Consider the following 20205-nt stretch of genomic DNA (forward strand, 5'->3'; position numbering starts at 1 on the left):
TGAAACATTCGGGGATTTTCAGAAAACATCCGGGGCTTGAGCCCAAGTAGCCACCCCCACTGACACCACAGTAAAGGTATAATTAATTAAACCGTAACAAAGTTCAGATTACATCTAAAATAGCCTCCATAGTCCACGCACACACGTCAGAGCATCCCAGCCACAAGCGTTAATGTGAGTCAGAAATTAAGATTGTTCACTACAAACATTATGAGACATTGTTTAAAGTCAAGCATGTCATGATCTCAAGTCCATGCATCCCAGCAGCTTTCAACTGAATGAAGTTGGCACTTTTACCACAATGTAAACTTTATTGGTTAAGCAGCTCTAGAGAAATGAAAGTAGGTGTTTTAAAGAGCGTGTGCACTATGCAAGGCATAATGTAAGTCACGCGCTTTCTGTGAAGGTTATAGGAAATCATAAAAACATTGCTGCACAACTTTATACGACATTCAGCATTCCTAACATTGACACACCTTATGATCATTAACACCATGTGACTGTACAGCAGCCTTGTGCAACACCTGCCACATACAAAACAAAACTTACTCGAGGCAGAGATAAACTCAGATGTTTATCAAAGCACAAGCATTTATTTTTCTCTGCCATCACCTCAATCAGCTACAACCCAAACTACTCTCACTCATGTAGTTGCTTCTTCACTTTATAACTTCATACATGCGTCCATTAAACATTCAACAACACCCACTTGAATACAAATAGCAAATGAAACTATGGAGCCTCATGTGTTCGATGTTGAACAGAAACAAAGTACATTATGAAACAAAATGGCATGAAAACATTGTGTAAAATATATAAAGAAATATACTTTTTTTATTCTAAAAGGCTCAACTTCATTAGGCCATTAATAGATGTTATTTAACCATTCTTACATTGAACAAATGTTAATTTGATTTAAATGTATTTTCTACCGTAGTTTTAAGCTAGCAAGCTCAACAAATGCTACCAACTTTAACTAGTTAGCTTGTGTTAGCATTAGCAAAAACAACACCCTACTAATTACAATTCAACCAACTAATAACAGAGACAATGACTAACCTTGTATTTGTTTAGCTCAACAAGCATAGACATGCTAACTAACTGCTAACTAGCTAGAATAGTTTGTTAGCAATATTAGCTTGTAGCTAAAGTGACCGCAGACTGTTGATGCTCATCTAGTTGACAGCATGTGCAGTCTTCTTTGAAAAAAACCAACATATATAACTAAAAGGTTAGTTTCCGTCTCTGCCGTTTATTTTTTTTACAGCTTGTTAATTGTTAGTTGAATCAGAATTACTTTGACGTTATCTTTGCAAGATCAGGAGTAAACTGGCTAAATTTGATAGCAGTGGTTGAGCTTGTTTGCACAGAAGTTGCTAAATTGCTAATTTAACTGTATGTATCCATTTGACAATTAATGTTATAATTAGGGCTCCACTCAAGTGACTGCTTATTTATCAGATAGGGGTTGCTACTCTGGTTTTGTTGTATACCCACTGGGTAATTGTTGTGCAAGTACAATGAGTTAATACTTTCAAGAAATCTGGTAATGAAAACCACACTCTACTAAGTCAGCAGTCATCATGTCTTAAACTTTCTATACGCACATGGTCAACATTTAAAGACAGTAACCTACTTATATTTCCCGCTCTTGGTGCGATGTGCAAGTGACAACAGATCTTGTATGAACAAAATGGCCGATTATGACTTTGTGACTGCTTTTATATTTTGTCATGATTTGGAAACTCTCTGAATAAAATCATTTTACAAGCAGTGACCACAACACATCTGATCAAATACAACACAGTAAAACATAATGTTACATAGCACAAAATACAATTAAATGAATGTCAATTTCTTTTTTTTAAATCATCACCCAAAGCCGAAACAGCAAAACATGAATGAGCAGAATAACATGAATTATAAAAGTGTTGATGCATGGTCTGCTTAACGTTAGATAAGCAACATGTTTTCTCCCCTTGATTTGTTTCCAGTTAGTTAAACTAAATCAGGATACGTAAAACAACAATATATAGGCATTAAATAAATTAATCAAGTTCAAAACAAACAGTGATATATTCAAAATACATATATTTACAACCTAATAAAATGAAAAAACGAAACCTCGTCTTTTAGGGTAAATGATGTTGGAATTAATTTTAATTGACGGTTGGCTGAATACCTTCAAAGCAATATTTACCTCTTGATTTCCTACATCTATGTATTGGCTATTATCAGATATTCACCATTAATACATTTATTTTAGTATGTTTATACTTTTGCAGCATTTACTAAGTTGATATGTACTTGGTACTTGAAAATCCAAATTTGACATAATCTGTGACTGATATGTTTATATAGTATGTGCCGAAAATTGTGAGCATTGCCAAACACTTAATGAAGTCAGAGGGGCTGTGCCATAGTGACATTAATACTGGTTGACTTTTGAGGAGTAGGAAACAGGAAGTGGAAAATGGGGGAGGGTGCGGCTCATTACACTTTGGTTTTATTAATCCATTGACTACACCTCTCACCAGAAGCCTCTAGAGAGCATCACGCAGTTTTTTTTCTTTTTCTGATGTGTACAGATATCGCATGGACACACTACTGACAAACTACCACTAAATTATTAACATGAATCCGTTGCCTACTGAAATTCTGAGAGAGAGAACAAAAAAAGTCAAAGTCACATACATCGAAATTCACAAGTTGCTATTCAAAAAGCACTTCAAATAAAAAGAAGAAGAATAAAGTAAAAGAAAATCGCCCAAATCCAACCCTGTTAAGATTTTGTACACTACTGGAAACACGTGCTAAGATCTGGAAAGGAAAACCTGCCTTGTGGTTTGTAAAGTCACCAAAGCGGAGTGGCAATTTAACATTTGCTGCCAATAATCACATCCATTAAAAGCTGGAAAATACCATTACCCACAGGTCATAGCAGTAAGTACAACTGCCTCCCTTTGCCCGGAAAACTGTCTCCGTGAAATGCAGCACTTTGTGTTCACTAAGATCGAGCTAAAGGGAAGGAGCTACCGCTTCACTTCGGGTCAGGTCGAGCGTGGGCTAGTCCGGACGCTGAAGGGAAAAATCCACCCAGAAATACTCAAAACACGGTCATAAATCTGTGTAAATCAGTGCATATACCGGGGTATAATTAAGTGTTGACTACAAATTGTAGTTTCAAATGGTGACGCTTGGCTAATTAATGTCTCTGTGCAAAACTACAAAAACACAGTTTGAAGAAGCTCGTTCACTTTGATTCTTAAAGGATAAGGAATAAAGAAAAATATACTTGAAATACAACTAAAGTATTACTAAACTCAGATGTGGCTTTATCGATAATTAGGACTAAAAGTAAGTCAACGCAGTTTAAGTTCTAGCTTAATGCTAACGTTTTTAGGCTAATTTGCCAAAAGACATCTTGGGGTCATAAACTCAAGTACTGGACAACACAAAACCTCTGTTGGCTCTAGATGAAAAGTCAGAAGATCACCAAAGGCATCAGGATTGATCCTAAAGCGGCCATGAATGTTTGTACCAAATTTCATGGCAGCCCATCCAACATTTGTTTTACACCTTATCACTAAATTGGTGGACCAACACTGCATTATGGGCCCGGTTCAATCGAACGTACAGCATAGTGTTCGAGTATTTCGGTGTGGACCGTCCCTCTAACAGTACAATAAAAGGCTTCATCTGGCCTAGATTAACTGTAAACTATATACTTTTGAATGTTACTGTATGACTTTGCTTGCAAAAGGGTCGAGTTGTACAGTATGGTTGGTCTAACAAGTGTTTCCCCCCAGCTTTTAACACGTTCCTGAACTGCACACTTTCCGTCATGCAGTTTCAACAACTTCTTATCTGGATTACGTGACTTGTCGAGAGGATACATTACAGTGCAGATGTTTCCCTACAGACGAAAATGCATAGGATAGAAATCAGTCCAACACTACAGTATACGGCGAGCAATACAAAAGAAGAAGAAAATAACGGATCACGTGAACTGTGATCGAAATAAAAGTCGTGGTCATTGGCACTGGGGTTGGAGTGGAGCGGTGAGGAGAAGGAAGGAGGGCCGGGAGAAATTACTCGTCAAACACTGATAGATTAAACGTTATCCGTTTTGTTTTTTTATCCCACAGCTTTGACAGCAATAAAAACGGGGGCAGAAATAAACCCAAAGACATTCTCGACACTGAAGTCCTTCGCTAATTTCAGAATAAAAGTGCCCTCTTTAAAAGTCAGAGCTGATTTTTGAATAACTTGACGTGTGTGCCCGCCATCCTTACACACACACACACACACACACACACACACACACACACACACACACACACACACACACACACACACACACACACACACACACACACACACACACACACACACACACACACACACACACACACACACACACACACACACACACACACACACACACACACACACACACACACACACACACACACACACACACACACACACACACACACACACACACACACACACACACACACACACACACACACACACACAATCTCTCGGGGTGAACAGAAAGTCCGCTAAGGCTTCAACGCGGGGAGAAAAAGAGACACAGTGTTCGAGAGAGCAGTTGTCATGGTGACGTTTCAACAGTCTTGCTAGCTATTGTGTTGGTGCGTGGCGGCTTACGAGTCGTCACAATCTGCTTTATGTACAGCTTATCACACGCCATGTTTGCTTTCCGTCCTTTCCTCCCTTCGTTCACCTTGTTTTTTTCACTTCTAGAGACCTTACTTCTCCGACAGTGAAATCTGTACAGCGAAGGGGGGAAATCAAATTTGCCACACAACGTTTACACACAGCAAATATAATGTGGTCTCTCAAAATATTCTGTAAAGTAGAAGTGCTTGCTAAATGTTTTTCATCTCAATTCGTCGAGGAGAGACGCTAAGTAGTTTCAGATTAGACAAAACGAAGGCGAGTGAAACTGACAGTGGACATTTGAGTGTCTTCTATGAAACACACAATATATTGTTTCTGCTATAGCCTCTGATATATTATTCGTATATATACAGCGCACACGACAGACCTCCATGCTAACGGTTTCCCCTTTGATGAGAAGAGAATTTATGTGTTGGAATAATTGCAATAGCTTTCTCTATATGTTTCTAAATAACTCTGATTATAAGCTAAAGGCAAATATTGGCTTTTCTATGCAAATCAACTTGAAGTATCTTCTAAAATATAAGAATTGTTTCTGCTTTTGAAACACGATATAATAATCTATGTACGAGTAAAGGGAGTGCATAAAGAACTGTCATGTACGTGTTATATTATGAACACGGTGAATGTGGCCGAAGGAGGGCAACATATGCAATGTGTTTATTGTAATTAACCAATCACGTGTGTTACATTATTACTCACGTCTCAAAAAGAGAATAATAGTCTTTTCGAAAATATTGAATAAACCCTTTCACACCTGAAATATCAACGCAGCTAAACACAAAAACCCTTTTAGAGATGAAGCAGTCATAGATGTGAGATTAAGGTGTTTTTCTAACTTTAACTGCAGTTTAATCTCGAAAATCCTTTTGATTTTATAGATTTACATGTTTCAGTTCTCCAGAAGAAGTTTTATGTCCATCATTTGTACCATTTTGGCCGTTAAAAGAGCTCTGCTGGATTATGTTAGTCGTAGTTATGCATCGCTGTATATCAAATAAGAACAACGCTTATTTGTTTTTATGGTGAGCCTCTTTGAAGGCAGGACACACACACACACACACACACACACACACACACACACGGCCCAATCTCCAGATTTCTTCTTCTTCTAATGTCTCTTTTTCCGCAGCTTCCCGTCAGCTCGAGAGGAGGTGGCCTCGCTACGATCTGATTGGTTGCGTGGTCGGTGGTGGTTGTGTGTCATGTGTTAGTACAAGGAGGGGGCGTGGCTGGATGTGTGTGTGTGTGTGTGTGAGGGGGGGGGGGGCGATGTGGGGCGAGCGATGGGGGTTTGGTCAGATTCGGTTGGTCGGTTGATTGGAGTGCCAGAAGTGAAGAAATCAAGGTGCAAAGATTGGGGCTGAGGGGCGGGGCCTCACACCTTTTTAGGGGGAGGGGCCAACTTGATGATCTCATCTTCAGAGGGCTGGCGGATGATGTCTTTTTGGCGAGGGGTAGGAAAAAGAGGGAAGAGAAAGAGAAAGAGAAATCATATGAAACATTTTCTCCAAACACAGAAATGTATAGAAAGTCATTACATCATATTCAGCATCACAAGCAGAGCTGGATAATAAACGGATGCTTTTTGTACAAAGTCAACCCAAATAATGAAAATAATAAAACAAAGAAAGTAGTTTAAATGTTAACTTTTGTAATAGTTATACTAACTTGGATATTATGTTTTTAGTATTTGAGTTCATTTCACTAATTTATAAGCACTTTTCTAGTCGCTTTACAACACATTTGAAATTAAGTAAAATAAAAACATGACAAAGAAAAATACTGAACATTAAGTGAGCATTACTTAGAAGTATTCATTTAATTATACTTATTTATATTGTTTGTGTGTCATTTCGTGCAGTAATAAGAAGCACTTTTCTTATCAGACTTTTTGTACTTAATATATAATATAATATTTCAATATATATAAGTACAACAAAGATAGTGCTCTCTAGAGATAGAAAGGTAAAAGACAATGACAGGACAAAGCAGCCAAAGGAGACGAATAAAGCAATAGACATAACAAAAATATAACATTTTTGTAAAATATCTGTAGAAAAATCACAGAGTATTTTTTTTAAAGAGGAACTCAAGTTATTTCAGTGCTTGTGTCAAAAGTGACGTTTTGAGAGAAGAACTGAGACAAGCAGACATTTCATCTCTTTTTATAGCAGAGGGATTGATGTTTTTAATTCAGCCATTGCACCCGTTGTAACTCAAACAGGCGTAAAGCTGTGAGCTGAACTGAGCTACAAAGACGTGTAGAAAATACACCTCATAATGGCAGCAGGAAGCCGGTTGAGAGAAGCATCCGGAACCTCTTCTTGAAGCTTTTTAATTTATTTGACACACAGAAGAACACACATACGTTTACAATTAAATCAAGATGAATGCTTTAAAAGCACAGTTCATCCAAATGGAAAACGGTGAAACCAAAGCAGGGGAAAATAAGTTGTAATGAAACACGGCCAGAAATGTAATTTAAAAAAAAAACTAAGGCAAGGAAAGGCTTCCACAGTAAGTGTCCTAAACGTAGTTTCTCAATAACAGAGACATAAGTCTAACCCTGTGTGTGTGTGTGTGTGTGTGTGTTACCTTTGTATTTCTTGGCTGAGGGGATGCGTGTGAGCTTGGTGTCGATCTCGTCGTCCTCGGAGATCTTCAGCACGGTGGTGCGGTACTCGATCACCCGCGTCAGCAGGTCCGGTCGCCGCGAAATCTCGAAGATGTGCTCGAGGTACGACAGGTTATCTGCACGGGAAATATGGTTACATCAACATGTGTCCCCTCTTCTTCATGTCTCTTCTACATCAACATGTGTCCCCTCTTCTTCATGTCTCTTCTACATCAACATGTGTCCCCTCTTCTTCATGTCTCTTCTACATCAACATGTGTCCCCTCTTCTTCATGTCTCTTCTACATCAACATGTGTCCCCTCTTCTTCATGTCTCCTCTACATCAACATGTGTCCCCTCTTCTCCATGTCTCTTCTACATCAACATGTGTCCCCTCTTCTTCATGTCTCTTCTACATCAACATGTGTCCCCTCTTCTTCATGTCTCTTCTACATCAACATGTGTCCCCTCTTCTTCATGTCTCTTCTACATCAACACGTGTCCCCTCTTCTTCATGTCTCTTCTACATCAACACGTGTCCCCTCTTCTTCATGTCTCTTCTACATCAACACGTGTCCCCTCTTCTTCATGTCTCTTCTACATCAACATGTGTCCCCTCTTCTTCATGTCTCTTCTACATCAACATGTGTCCCCTCTTCTTCATGTCTCTTCTACATCAACATGTGTCCCCTCTTCTTCATGTCTCTTCTACATCAACATGTGTCCCCTCTTCTTCATGTCTCTTCTTCATCAACATGTGTCCCCTCTTCTTCATGTCTCTTCTACATCAACATGTGTCCCCTCTTCTTCATGTCTCTTCTACATCAACACGTGTCCCCTCTTCTTCATGTCTCTTCTACATCAACACGTGTCCCCTCTTCTTCATGTCTCTTCTACATCAACACGTGTCCCCTCTTCTTCATGTCTCTTCTACATCAACATGTGTCCCCTCTTCTTCATGTCTCTTCTACATCAACATGTGTCCCCTCTTCTTCATGTCTCCTCTACATCAACATGTGTCCCCTCTTCTCCATGTCTCTTCTACATCAACATGTGTCCCCTCTTCTTCATGTCTCTTCTACATCAACATGTGTCCCCTCTTCTTCATGTCTCTTCTACATCAACACGTGTCCCCTCTTCTTCATGTCTCTTCTACATCAACACGTGTCCCCTCTTCTTCATGTCTCTTCTACATCAACACGTGTCCCCTCTTCTTCATGTCTCTTCTACATCAACATGTGTCCCCTCTTCTTCATGTCTCTTCTACATCAACATGTGTCCCCTCTTCTTCATGTCTCTTCTACATCAACATGTGTCCCCTCTTCTTCATGTCTCTTCTACATCAACATGTGTCCCCTCTTCTTCATGTCTCTTCTACATCAACATGTGTCCCCTCTTCTCCATGTCTCTTCTACATCAACATGTGTCCCCTCTTCTCCATGTCTCTTCTACATCAACATGTGTCCCCTCTTCTTCATGTCTCTTCTACATCAACATGTGTCCCCTCTTCTTCATGTCTCTTCTACATCAACATGTGTCCCCTCTTCTTCATGTCTCTTCTACATCAACATGTGTCCCCTCTTCTTCATGTCTCTTCTACATCAACATGTGTCCCCTCTTCTTCATGTCTCTTCTACATCAACATGTGTCCCCTCTTCTCCATGTCTCTTCTACATCAACATGTGTCCCCTCTTCTCCATGTCTCTTCTACATCAACATGTGTCCCCTCTGTGGAAAGAGACTCTGAAAGTTTCAGGAACAAAGATTCTCTCTCTTTTTGATCCATTTCTATAAAAACCTGTCTGAAACTGAGCTGATCAGATGTTGGCCACTTTGTGATGTCATAACGTTGTTTGGGCTTGTGTAACCATCAGCCAATCAGCAACCAAGGTTTGTATATATATTTCGATACGCAGGATCAGGTCTCCGAGTGTCTCACCTTGGGCCAGCTTGTCGTTTTTCTCCAGGTAGCTGAACCACTCCTTGGAGGAGGTGATGTTGTTGCTCTGGTCCTCGGGGATGTCCTCCTTGCAGGCGGACTTGAGCTGCTCCAAGTCCTCGTTGGTGATGTTCTCAGACAGGTCGCTGAGGAGAGAGCCGTACTCCGCCATGGTCTGCTCCACACAAAAGAGAGGGGACACGTTAAAGCTTTCCAAATGCAACAACAGAAAAAAACAGTGATTGAAAATATCCCCGTGTGCAAACAGCCCACCTGCTTCCCACACTCCAGAATGGGAAGTTGGGACATGTTAGCTAATGATAAAAACATACTGTAGGGGACGGATGAGAACATATTATATCAAACATGTCAATCGTCTCAATTTTGTAACTGAAAGCAGGGATTGTCAAAAAAGGTCATATAAAGGACGCCCAAAAGGGGGACATTTGCACAGTGACATGTCTCTTCACGACAGAGAACATACACAGTTATTCTGACTCGATCACACACATCGTCCCGCTACTTGAAATATTCACTATAGCACCAAATGTCACAGCTAAATAAAAGAAACCTCTTTGAGTAAAATAGGGTTTAGATAAGAGGCTAAGGAGATTCCTGAACCTTTAAAAATAATCAAACTATATACATGTGGGCGTTTTATTGTTTTCATATTTAGTGGGAACCAATTGGGTTGGAGCAAAAAAGGCACAGCAGATTTGAAATAGATGAACGCCTTTTCATGGGATATGTTGATAATAAGAAAACTACAGAACAGCCTCGTCTATTCTAACTGCTTAAAATACTTTTTTAAAGCTAGTAAAGTATAAATGTATCAACAATATTATGAGTGAAAACACATCAAATCAACTCTAATAGACATTTACGAGGCTCTCTATCTCCCTCTAGTGGACACATGGAAGAACTACATGCTTCTGTATATTAAACAGGTGTTTGTCAAATCTGGCTTATTCTTTGTGTGTTGGATAATAAGCAAGTCCTCCTGCGAGAGTTTCTGCTTCATTAATGTTCACGCTAATGATTTACGGAACAATAGGTTCCCTATTTATAGCCATCCTACTCGACAGAAATAGATCACAGACGGCTCGGCATGCAGCGAAGATACTCGAGTACTTGATTTCAGATTCAGACCTAACAGAGGAACAGTGGTGAAAGGATTCAGAACATAAGCATGCAGCGGGTACAAATCAGGCGAGTGTAAAGCAATGGGTTGCCCTGCGTGTGTTTGGGTGTGTGGGAGTGCTTTTGTTGGCATGTGAGGAGTTTAAAAACAGGCAGAAACCGGTTGGAAAACGATAAACAGACGTGATTCGGGCGAGTTGTGAGGCTCCTTTCAGCCGTTTAGACGAAGCAAAGAAAACGGATCCAGATGCCATCTCATATCTCGGGTATCAACAGATTTGGGTCGAGATACTCATTTGCATATTCATATACAAATGTACAGCAAGTACCTTTATGTTCCTGCAGATATCACACAGTACATAATATATATATAATCTGTTAGGGGTGCATGAGGTAAACCTTACTAATCAGTCAGTTCTCTGGGAACTTGTTATGAAGAATATTACCCCTGACATTTGATAGAACAAGCGATTTAGCACAGCCATTAATCATTATTTTTTGAATATCAAATAGTTTGCCGATTATGTAACTTTAAAATGTCGTGTCAAGTGTAAAAAATGTCTCCACACATGGTTTTGAAATGTCTTATTTGGGTAGATACATGATAGTACATTGTACATGATAGGCTAAGGGGGTCTAAGCAGTCGACCAATCACAACAGAGCTGGCCAGCTAACCAATCAGAGAAGACTGGGCTCTGGTTTCACACAGAGGGTGAAAAGAGGTGCTGCAGAACAGGCAGTGTGAGAAAAATACTTTTTGAACATTAAAGCATGGAGACATGTAGAGACACTACATACTGATATACACCTGAACATCAGCAGGAGAGGACTCTTTAAAGTAGAGACACTACATACTGATATACACCTGAACATCAGCAGGAGAGGACTCTTTAAAGTAGAGACACTACATACTGATATACACCTGAACATCAGCAGGAGAGGACTCTTTAAAGTAGAGACACTACATACTGATATACACCTGAACATCAGCAGGAGAGGACTCTTTAAAGTAGAGACACTACATACTGATATACACCTGAACATCAGCAGGAGAGGACTCTTTAAAGTGGAGACACTACATACTGATATACACCTGAACATCAGCAGGAGAGGACTCTTTAAAGTAGAGACACTACATACTGATATACACCTGAACATCAGCAGGAGAGGACTCTTTAAAGTAGAGACACTACATACTGATATACACCTGAAGATCAGCAGGAGAGGACTCTTTAAAGTAGAGACACTACATACTGATATACACCTGAACATCAGCAGGAGAGGACTCTTTAAAGTAGAGACACTACATACTGATATACACCTGAACATCAGCAGGAGAGGACTCTTTAAAGTAGAGACACTACTTACTGATATACACCTGAACATCAGCAGGAGAGGACTCTTTAAAGTAGAGACACTACATACTGATATACACCTGAACATCAGCAGGAGAGGACTCTTTAAAGTAGAGACACTACATACTGATATACACCTGAACATCAGCAGGAGAGGACTCTTTAAAGTAGAGACACTACATACTGATATACACCTGAACATCAGCAGGAGAGGACTCTTTAAAGTAGAGACACTACTTACTGATATACACCTGAACATCAGCAGGAGAGGACTCTTTAAAGTAGAGACACTACATACTGATATACACCTGAACATCAGCAGGAGAGGACTCTTTAAAGTAGAGACACTACATACTGATATACACCTGAACATCAGCAGGAGAGGACTCTTTAAAGTAGAGACACTACATACTGATATACACCTGAACATCAGCAGGAGAGGACTCTTTAAAGTAGAGACACTACATACTGATATACACCTGAACATCAGCAGGAGAGGACTCTTTAAAGTAGAGACACGACATACTGATATACACCTGAACATCAGCAGGAGAGGACTCTTTAAAGTAGAGACACTACATACTGATGAACATCAGCAGGAGAGGACTCTTTAAAGTAGAGACACTACATACTGATATACACCTGAAGATCAGCAGGAGAGGACTCTTTAAAGCAGAGACACTACATACTGATATACACCTGAACATCAGCAGGAGAGGACTCTTTAAAGCAGAGACACTACACACTGATATGAACCTGAAACTGAGCGTATGGCTCCTTTAAGGATAAACGTGTTCTAGTGGGATGACATTATGCTACAGTGGGAAAAAAACTAAAATACTTCCAACTGTTTCAGCCTCACAGCCAATCGAATGGCTGCCTCAGGATTTCCAAAAGCTCGGTCTCCCAACATCCTGCTGAGATTGTTCCCCCGGCAGCGGTTTAGCTACAGTATGTGCAAATGATTAAGGTCACTTAAAAGCAGCTGCATTTAAGGGATCCAGTCCTTTGCTCAGGGGCGCTTTGGCAACTTTGTGTAGCATTACAAGTTGCATCCTCCCTTTCCTCAACAAGCTTCCCACAAACATTATGCATCTCTTTCTGTGTCACACACCAACCCCCCCCCCGCACGTTCCTGGCATCTTCGCAGCTGGCGAGAAGGCTGCCGCTCAATGCAATGCATTATGGGCAATGGCACGAAGCTCAGATCGCCTCGCTCTCCTCGCAGATCAACACGGCGTGCAGAAAGCCCAGAAGAGGCTCTGCGATGAGAGCTGTGACCTATATAACACGGGCTGCTGTTACATGTAGCCGCCACCAGAGGGCGCCTCCGAACTGTGCACCAGATACCACAGATTAAGCATTTGATGGTGCAACAATGCTATCAACGTTAGCATGCTCACAGAGACAAATAGGAATTGATGGAAAAAAAGGCAAATTCAATCAAAAAAACTGACAATTCCAGTTTACTGACTGAAAGGTTTACATGTACTGACAAACGGTGAAGGAGTCTTCAAGGCAGCATGCATATTATGGGATGCTGCAGTCCCAAAGCGTCCTTGGGTCTCTTGAAAGGCGCTATAGTATACAAATTGAAAGTATTATTATTATTACTTTGGGTCATGATTTGTTTGTCTGTTCTCTAATGGCTAATTGGTGGCATTTTGTTTGGTCTGTCTGAGGCATAATCTCAGCCTCAGGGAGAGGGCACGAAGATGACAGAGCGCTTTTACAGAGCATGAGGCGAATGAGTGTGTGTGTATGTGTGTGTGTGTGTGTGTGTGTGTGTGTGATGTGTCTCATTTCAGTTTTACATTTCACATTCATCTCCTCTCCAACCAGAGCAACTTGCTCCATCAACACAAAGCGGTGCGTGGGAGCGAGCAGGGATATGCACCTTAACTCAGATGAATACAACTGTGAGTGTGTGTGTGTGTGTGTGTGTGTGTGTGTGTGTGTGTGTGTGTGTGTGTGTGTGTGTGTGTGAGTGTGTGTGTGGCTCCTGGCTTGAAATGCAAGTATGTGTGTGTGCGCATGTGTGCATGAACTTAAATGAATGTGTGTTTGAACGCTTCCACTCACAGCTAGTGAATTGTGTGTGTGACGGAGAGAATACGTGTGTGTGTGTGTGTGTGTGTGTCGCCCCTCTCGACCCAGGCCGCCCTGCCTGCTCTCGGTTTTGCACCACAATGGACTGGCGCTGCTTTTGTGTACTTTTAGAGGAGAAGAGTGAACAAAAAACAACAATGGATAGAGTGGCTACATTTACATTTTTTACTTAGTGTTCCTCTCTCTTTCCCACCACCTCGCTCACATCCCTCCCCCCTGCCTCCCACTTTTAACTCTTACCCAGCCAACACATAAAGATGTTTCCATCACAAACTGTCAGCGATGGCCATGCTTCAAATACACAAATGTTACGACAGCTTTGAAAGCCCACAAAGTACATTTTTAAAAGAAAAATGTGACAAAAATAATTAGTTTTTCCCCATTTTCTGATAGCCACTTACTTAATACATTAATAATAATGTCATAATTCTGTTTAAATGTTTTCTTTTTGGCCTAACTGGGCTTCTGTACAGATCTCACTCATGGTTTCTTCTCCTGTTATAAGGTGTAAGCAAAACGTCATTATTTAATATTGCTTGTTCGCTAATATTCTGCAAACAAAGCACTATTTAGTTACAAGAAACATTGTCATTATTATAACTTTATACATTTCGTTATTTATTATTTATTTCGAGAAAAGACATGTTAATGGGAGGTGATTGATTCCTCTTACAAAGACAACAATTATATATACAAATAAATGAAAGCACCGTTATTGCGTGATTATCTATCATAGTGGTCATAGAGAAATGTCACATCCATTTCCCCGCAACCATGACTCAGCATTTATGTAAAAAAAGCGACACAAAAAAGGCGAAACTGAAAGAAATATGTGCTTCTTTCATTTCCTGTGCGACACTGCAGTCATCAGGCGCACCAAGGAAAAAGAGTCTGTGAAATCCCCTCAAACTAACACCACCCCCCCCCCCCCCCGCTTCGGACGAGCCTGACACTGCGACCATACATAGAGACCCACTGTGCTTCACATTCTCATGCACACAGACGTGCTTTTGTCTGCTCGTTCCTCTGTCTGTGTGTGTGTGTGTGTGTGTGTGTGTATAAATAGAGAGTTGGCACTACATGTATGATTCAAAAGTGAGTATCCGCTATACATCAAAAAGTGTTCAATAAGTCTGAGCGATGCAAATACATGTTAAAGAATGTTTTTGGGATGAAACCAATGGAATAAAATATAGCAGTAAGAAAATACCCTCCAATATAGATGTTTAACTATTCTTAATGTATGTGGGTTTGGTGAAATATGGAAGTTCATTCGTGACGAAACTTCTGGATAAATGTTTTCAAGCGGCAAAATAAATACTTTATTGGAGCTCATGAACAACATTGGCACCCGGGCATCAAGAGAGTTACTTTTTAGTTTGTAATTCCTTGCTAAATGTGAGATTAGGAGGTTGATATCACGCCCATATTGGTCTTTTAAATATGAAGCTACAGCCAGCAGCTAGGCTAGCTTAGCTTAGCATAAAGACTGTACACGGGTGGAAACAGCTAGCCACGCTCTTTCCTTAGAAAGCTAAAAAAACAAGACAACAAGTCACCAGTGTACCTACATTCCCAGTCCTTATGCTAAGCTAAGCTAAGCATACTTAAAAAAAGAAGAAGCTTGAATTACTTAAGCACTATAGTTTTGTCGTTGATGAACTCCATAGCCCTCGTGGCATGAATGGATGCTTCTTCCTCTCCGTGACTAAACTGTTAACCCCCCCCACCACATCCTCCACAGTGAGCTATTGTGAAATGGAGCCATTATCCACCCAGACGAGCCCCACTGTTCTCCTTCATCACTCTTTCCCTGACCTCTCTTTTCTCGTCTCTTTCCCTGATCGATCCTCGCCCTAACGCCCGTCTTTCGTACACAGCATGCAGGCTCATTTAGAGACGACACAGCAGCAGCTTGATCAATATGTGGCATCGAGCTCATGAATGCAGTCCTGACGAGGCAGAGTCAGTGTGTAGCAATACAGATGGGAAAGACCTGGGTCTGAACGCTGTGAGGAAATGTTAGAAAGCACTTTACAGAAATAAAATCTCTTATTTCATTTTCCATCAACTTCGTAACACTTTCACTGCTCAATGTTCTCCTGCTTAGATAGTCAACCTGCTGACAGCTCTTTTGCACACACACACACACACACACACACACACACACACACACACACACACACACACACACACACACACACACACACACACACACACACACACACACACACACACACACACACACACACACACACACACACACACACACACACACACACACACACACACACACACACACACACACACACACACACACACACACACACACACACACACACACACACACACACACACACACACCTCCTTTCACCCTCCACACCAATGACGTTGCCATGGATACCAGGCCTAGCTTTTCCTTTAGGCCTGGAGACTGTTACCTAGCGACAGGGCAGAGACCATCCTCCCCTCCTCACAGAATAAAAGACCTCATTAGGGTGATTGACAAACTCCAATAAAGCTCACACTTGTTTCAAAGTGTGACGTTCTGGGATTATAATCCATTTGCAACCAAAGAAACTGCATGTTGTTACAAACAACACCCGTTTGGGTTCATCATAACCACGGTGGTGATGAAACATTCAATAAAGGTGTCAGGAAATCACCGTCCACACATCTGTGAGTGAGCACAGGAGGACAGTATGAGACGTCGTGACACTCTGCTCCATTTGCATGCTTACGCAACTCTCTTTTTCATCAACTCACACACACAAACACAGCGCTGGCCAACTGTGCTGGACTTCAGCATGGAGACAAGCCTTTAGATTTCACCATGGCAACCAAAGCACTGGGATAGCAGCTCAAAAATCTCTCCGACTGAGATCTGAAAAGAGGAATAGACTCCGTTGTAATGTTTTCATTTCAATGTTTCCAGAACCTGCGTCTTTGCCAGCTTTCGCTCATCCCTCCTTCCCCTCATGTATTGTCCTCTTGTTGTTGTTGTTGTTGTTGTTGTTGTTTCTAGTACGTTCTGGCACTTGAATTGATATATTACTTTGTGTGTATGCTGAACAATAATGCTTAGTTGAATACTCCATTCTGATTGGTCAATTCGGACATTTAAGAGGTTGTTAATACTTGCCAACAGACCGCTGCTAAGGAGGAACAAGGGACTATATTCAGTCATATCACGTAATCTGTGGACAACAAACACTAGTCTTCTCCATCAGAAAACATAAATACATTTGGAATATTCATTTTTATATTTCGGCCCACGCTGCACACTTTCACTTACTTACTAACATTACATGTCTCTTGTTAGACGCTTTTATCCAAAGCGACTTACATACTCAATACTGTGGACAATCCCCACAGGAGACATTTGGGGTGAAGTGTCTCAGGGACACAACGACTGCAGTGGGACTCGAACTTGCTACCCCCTGATTCGAAGTCCAGCACTCTACCCACTGAGCCACAGCCTCCCACCACTGACCACGTCGTTGACATGTTTTTTTTATATAGGTCGTTTTGGATAGAGATGCCCAAAAGGTAATATTGCCTTGTTGTTTCAACATTGATTAAAATAAACTACTTAATCTTTAATTATCATTATTTCCTTGATTTTATGTTATTTATTATTTATTTTAGATTTTATTGATCTGTGTGAATCTTTGCTGTACTTTTTTTTTTTTTTTTCACGCTTACCCTGTTGCTGCTTTGTACAACTGAATTTCCGCTCGGGGATTAATAAAGGTTCATCTTATCTTATTATCTTAAACTGCTTGAACTATCAGTGCATGCATATTTTATTCTATATTTTCTGGACTGCTTCCTTTCCATTAGCGAAGTCGCTCTTGATTGGCTGATATCACGGTGTTATTGTTATTCCTTTTAAAGATTGATGTTGTAGGGCTGCTCGATTCTGGCAAAAATCATAATCTCGATTATTTGGGTCAATAATTGTAATTGCGATTATTAAATGCGATTACTCATTGACTTTGAAAACATCCAACTGTTCAGAAAATGTTGAACAGTATGTTTTTGTTGATTACCCTGATTGTTAAATATAATTCAACTGAAAAACCCAACAAAAAAAAGTTATAAAAAAAATAATATAATAATAATAAAAAGATAATCGTTTTATTTCGATTACGTTGTTTTCGTAATCGTTGCAAGCCATACTCGTAATCGCGATTAAAATACGATTAATTGAGCAGCCCTATGATGTTGTACACCCTTATTGTTTGTGATGAAACTCCAGTTGATTGATGTTACATGTGGTAAATGATTAAATACTGCACAACTTCCCTACCTCGTCATACTCTCTTCGACTTCCCGCGCCTTTGTGATGCTTCTCGTTTTACTCGTCGAGCAGAAGCAGTTAGTCTCGATCCCCCTCATTACATCTCTTATTAAATAAACCCTGACATTTCACAGCCTCCTATGCTCTCCTTTTCTCTCTCTCAGTATTTTTTTTTCTCTTTAACTCAAATGAACTGAGTGTAGGAGTCCCTCCCACTCTCCATCTTCATATCTCCCATGAAACTCACGTCGACTTTAAAAGAAATCTGTTCGACTGTCCATGTGCGGCTTTTCCATTCTTAAAATACACAACATGAGAAATGACCTCGTTAAACTTTCCCTGCAACGCGTTTTCAAGTTTTAGGGATGTTAGCGTCTCCATTTTTCTTTTGGCTTTCCGTCTTTTAATCTATATGTCTCGCTCTCAGTGCCATTAACCATCTTCCTCTCGCTCAGAATGTGTCTGCAGTCCTGCAGGAGCAGCAGGGGGTGAGGATTAGAGAGCGGGAGGCAGAAGAGCTCACAGCTGTGGTTCGGAGCGTTTGTCCGCCTCCAAAATCTACCTCTCAGGTCAGAAGTCTAGATCGTTTTGAAACCTGAAACTAATCGTCTTATCAAATTCACTCGTTCTGATTCTCAATGTGAGACATTATTCAGAAAAGATCCAACGGTATATATATATAATATTCATGAATGCTTGGATTTACCTTACGTTAATACATGCGTTAAGAGTCCTTTTAAGGCAGCATGCATTACACTGTACTTGTTATCTTCATAATACCTGAGTGCTGGTATCTGTGGGAGCCATTTTGTTGGCAGAGCATTGGTACAATTCTTATATATTGGCTCTCAACTTAAGACTCAGGTTACAGTTAAATCTATAGTGTAGCAGAAGTATTGAGGCATGCCCTAACCCTAACCCTAGCCAAGTGGTTAAATCATGGGTAAAAATGCACATGGGTAAAAATGGCAAAAATAAATGGATCTTAGTTTTGGTGGTTGGGTGGTATCCTAGAGTTGTTTGCAGGGAGTCATTCTAGACCAGGCAATGATAGGCTATCCTCGGTCACACATGGAACTTATTTGACTGGATGTGGTTTCTTGCCATGTTGACAGATTGAACTAAAGACATGGTTAAATATTGGTTTTCATAATACCTCATTTGGTATTCAGTAGTTCAAGAATCCATTTCAACTTCTCATTATTCAAGATGAGTGAATGCGATTTAGAGGTGACATTATACCTCAAGAAATACATAATACATGCCTAGCTTAAAAACATACTCATAACCAAACCAGAACTTCCTGTTTGAGGTTGCTACAACAGTTCTCTGAGTTTCTTCCTGCAAATACTGTGGTGTCAGGCAGGAAGTCCACTGAACCACATGTTCAGTGGACTTCCTGCCTGAAACCACAGTATTTGCAGGAAGAAACTCAGAGAACTGTTGTAGCAACCTCAAACAGGAAGTTCTAGTTTCGCAATAGACCAATCGGACTGTCTCTCAAGCCACAGTCGGACATTGATCAGTTCTCAATGCCAGCAGCACGAAAGCGATCCAATGTGCCTCTCTGCGGGTTTCCTTTCCAATGGCAACAGACGACAAACGGACGACAGCGAGCGAGGGGGAGGAAACACGGTCCGGTCTCTCCAGGGGTCACGAAGCCTCGCTGCACATCGCTGTGTATCGGCTTTATCCACCGCTGCTAGACTACAGAAAGCAGCTGTGCTCCTTTTCCCTTTCTGACGGAGGAAGTTGGGGGCAATGGGAGTTTTATATATGTCCTGCTTCTGGCATTGGTTGACATCGTAAAGAATTTACCAAATGATCAAATAATAATAATAAAGCTTTATTGATACAACACATGCAGCTCAAAGTGCTTTACAAAATGACACATCACAAGTTGAAAGAAATTCCCCTCAGATTATTTGTTAAGAACTTTAAAAGGTGCATGCAGCAAAATATAACACTTGATCAGGTCAATAGACACAAGGAGGTAGAAGGTATGGTCATAATATAAATAAATAATGGTT

At 40.6% G+C, this 20205-nt stretch overlaps 1 protein-coding gene across 1 annotated transcript in view; it reads right to left on the minus strand.

The window, feature by feature from the left end:
• Positions 1-5995: 5995 nt before the first annotated feature.
• Positions 5996-20205, minus strand: part of LOC117463974 (astrocytic phosphoprotein PEA-15) — a 45694-nt gene continuing 31484 nt past the window's right edge. The window contains exons 2-4 of the mRNA XM_034106506.2: positions 9268-9442; positions 7309-7464; positions 5996-6153 (exon numbers count right to left, since the gene is read on the minus strand). Of these exons, the coding sequence (XP_033962397.1) occupies positions 6089-6153; positions 7309-7464; positions 9268-9439 (393 nt within the window). The 5' untranslated portion in view covers positions 9440-9442 and the 3' untranslated portion in view covers positions 5996-6088. The remainder of the gene's footprint in view (positions 6154-7308; positions 7465-9267; positions 9443-20205) is intronic.

Source organism: Pseudochaenichthys georgianus, chromosome 18 (assembly GCF_902827115.2).
Source record: "Pseudochaenichthys georgianus chromosome 18, fPseGeo1.2, whole genome shotgun sequence".
NCBI lineage: Eukaryota > Metazoa > Chordata > Actinopteri > Perciformes > Channichthyidae > Pseudochaenichthys > Pseudochaenichthys georgianus.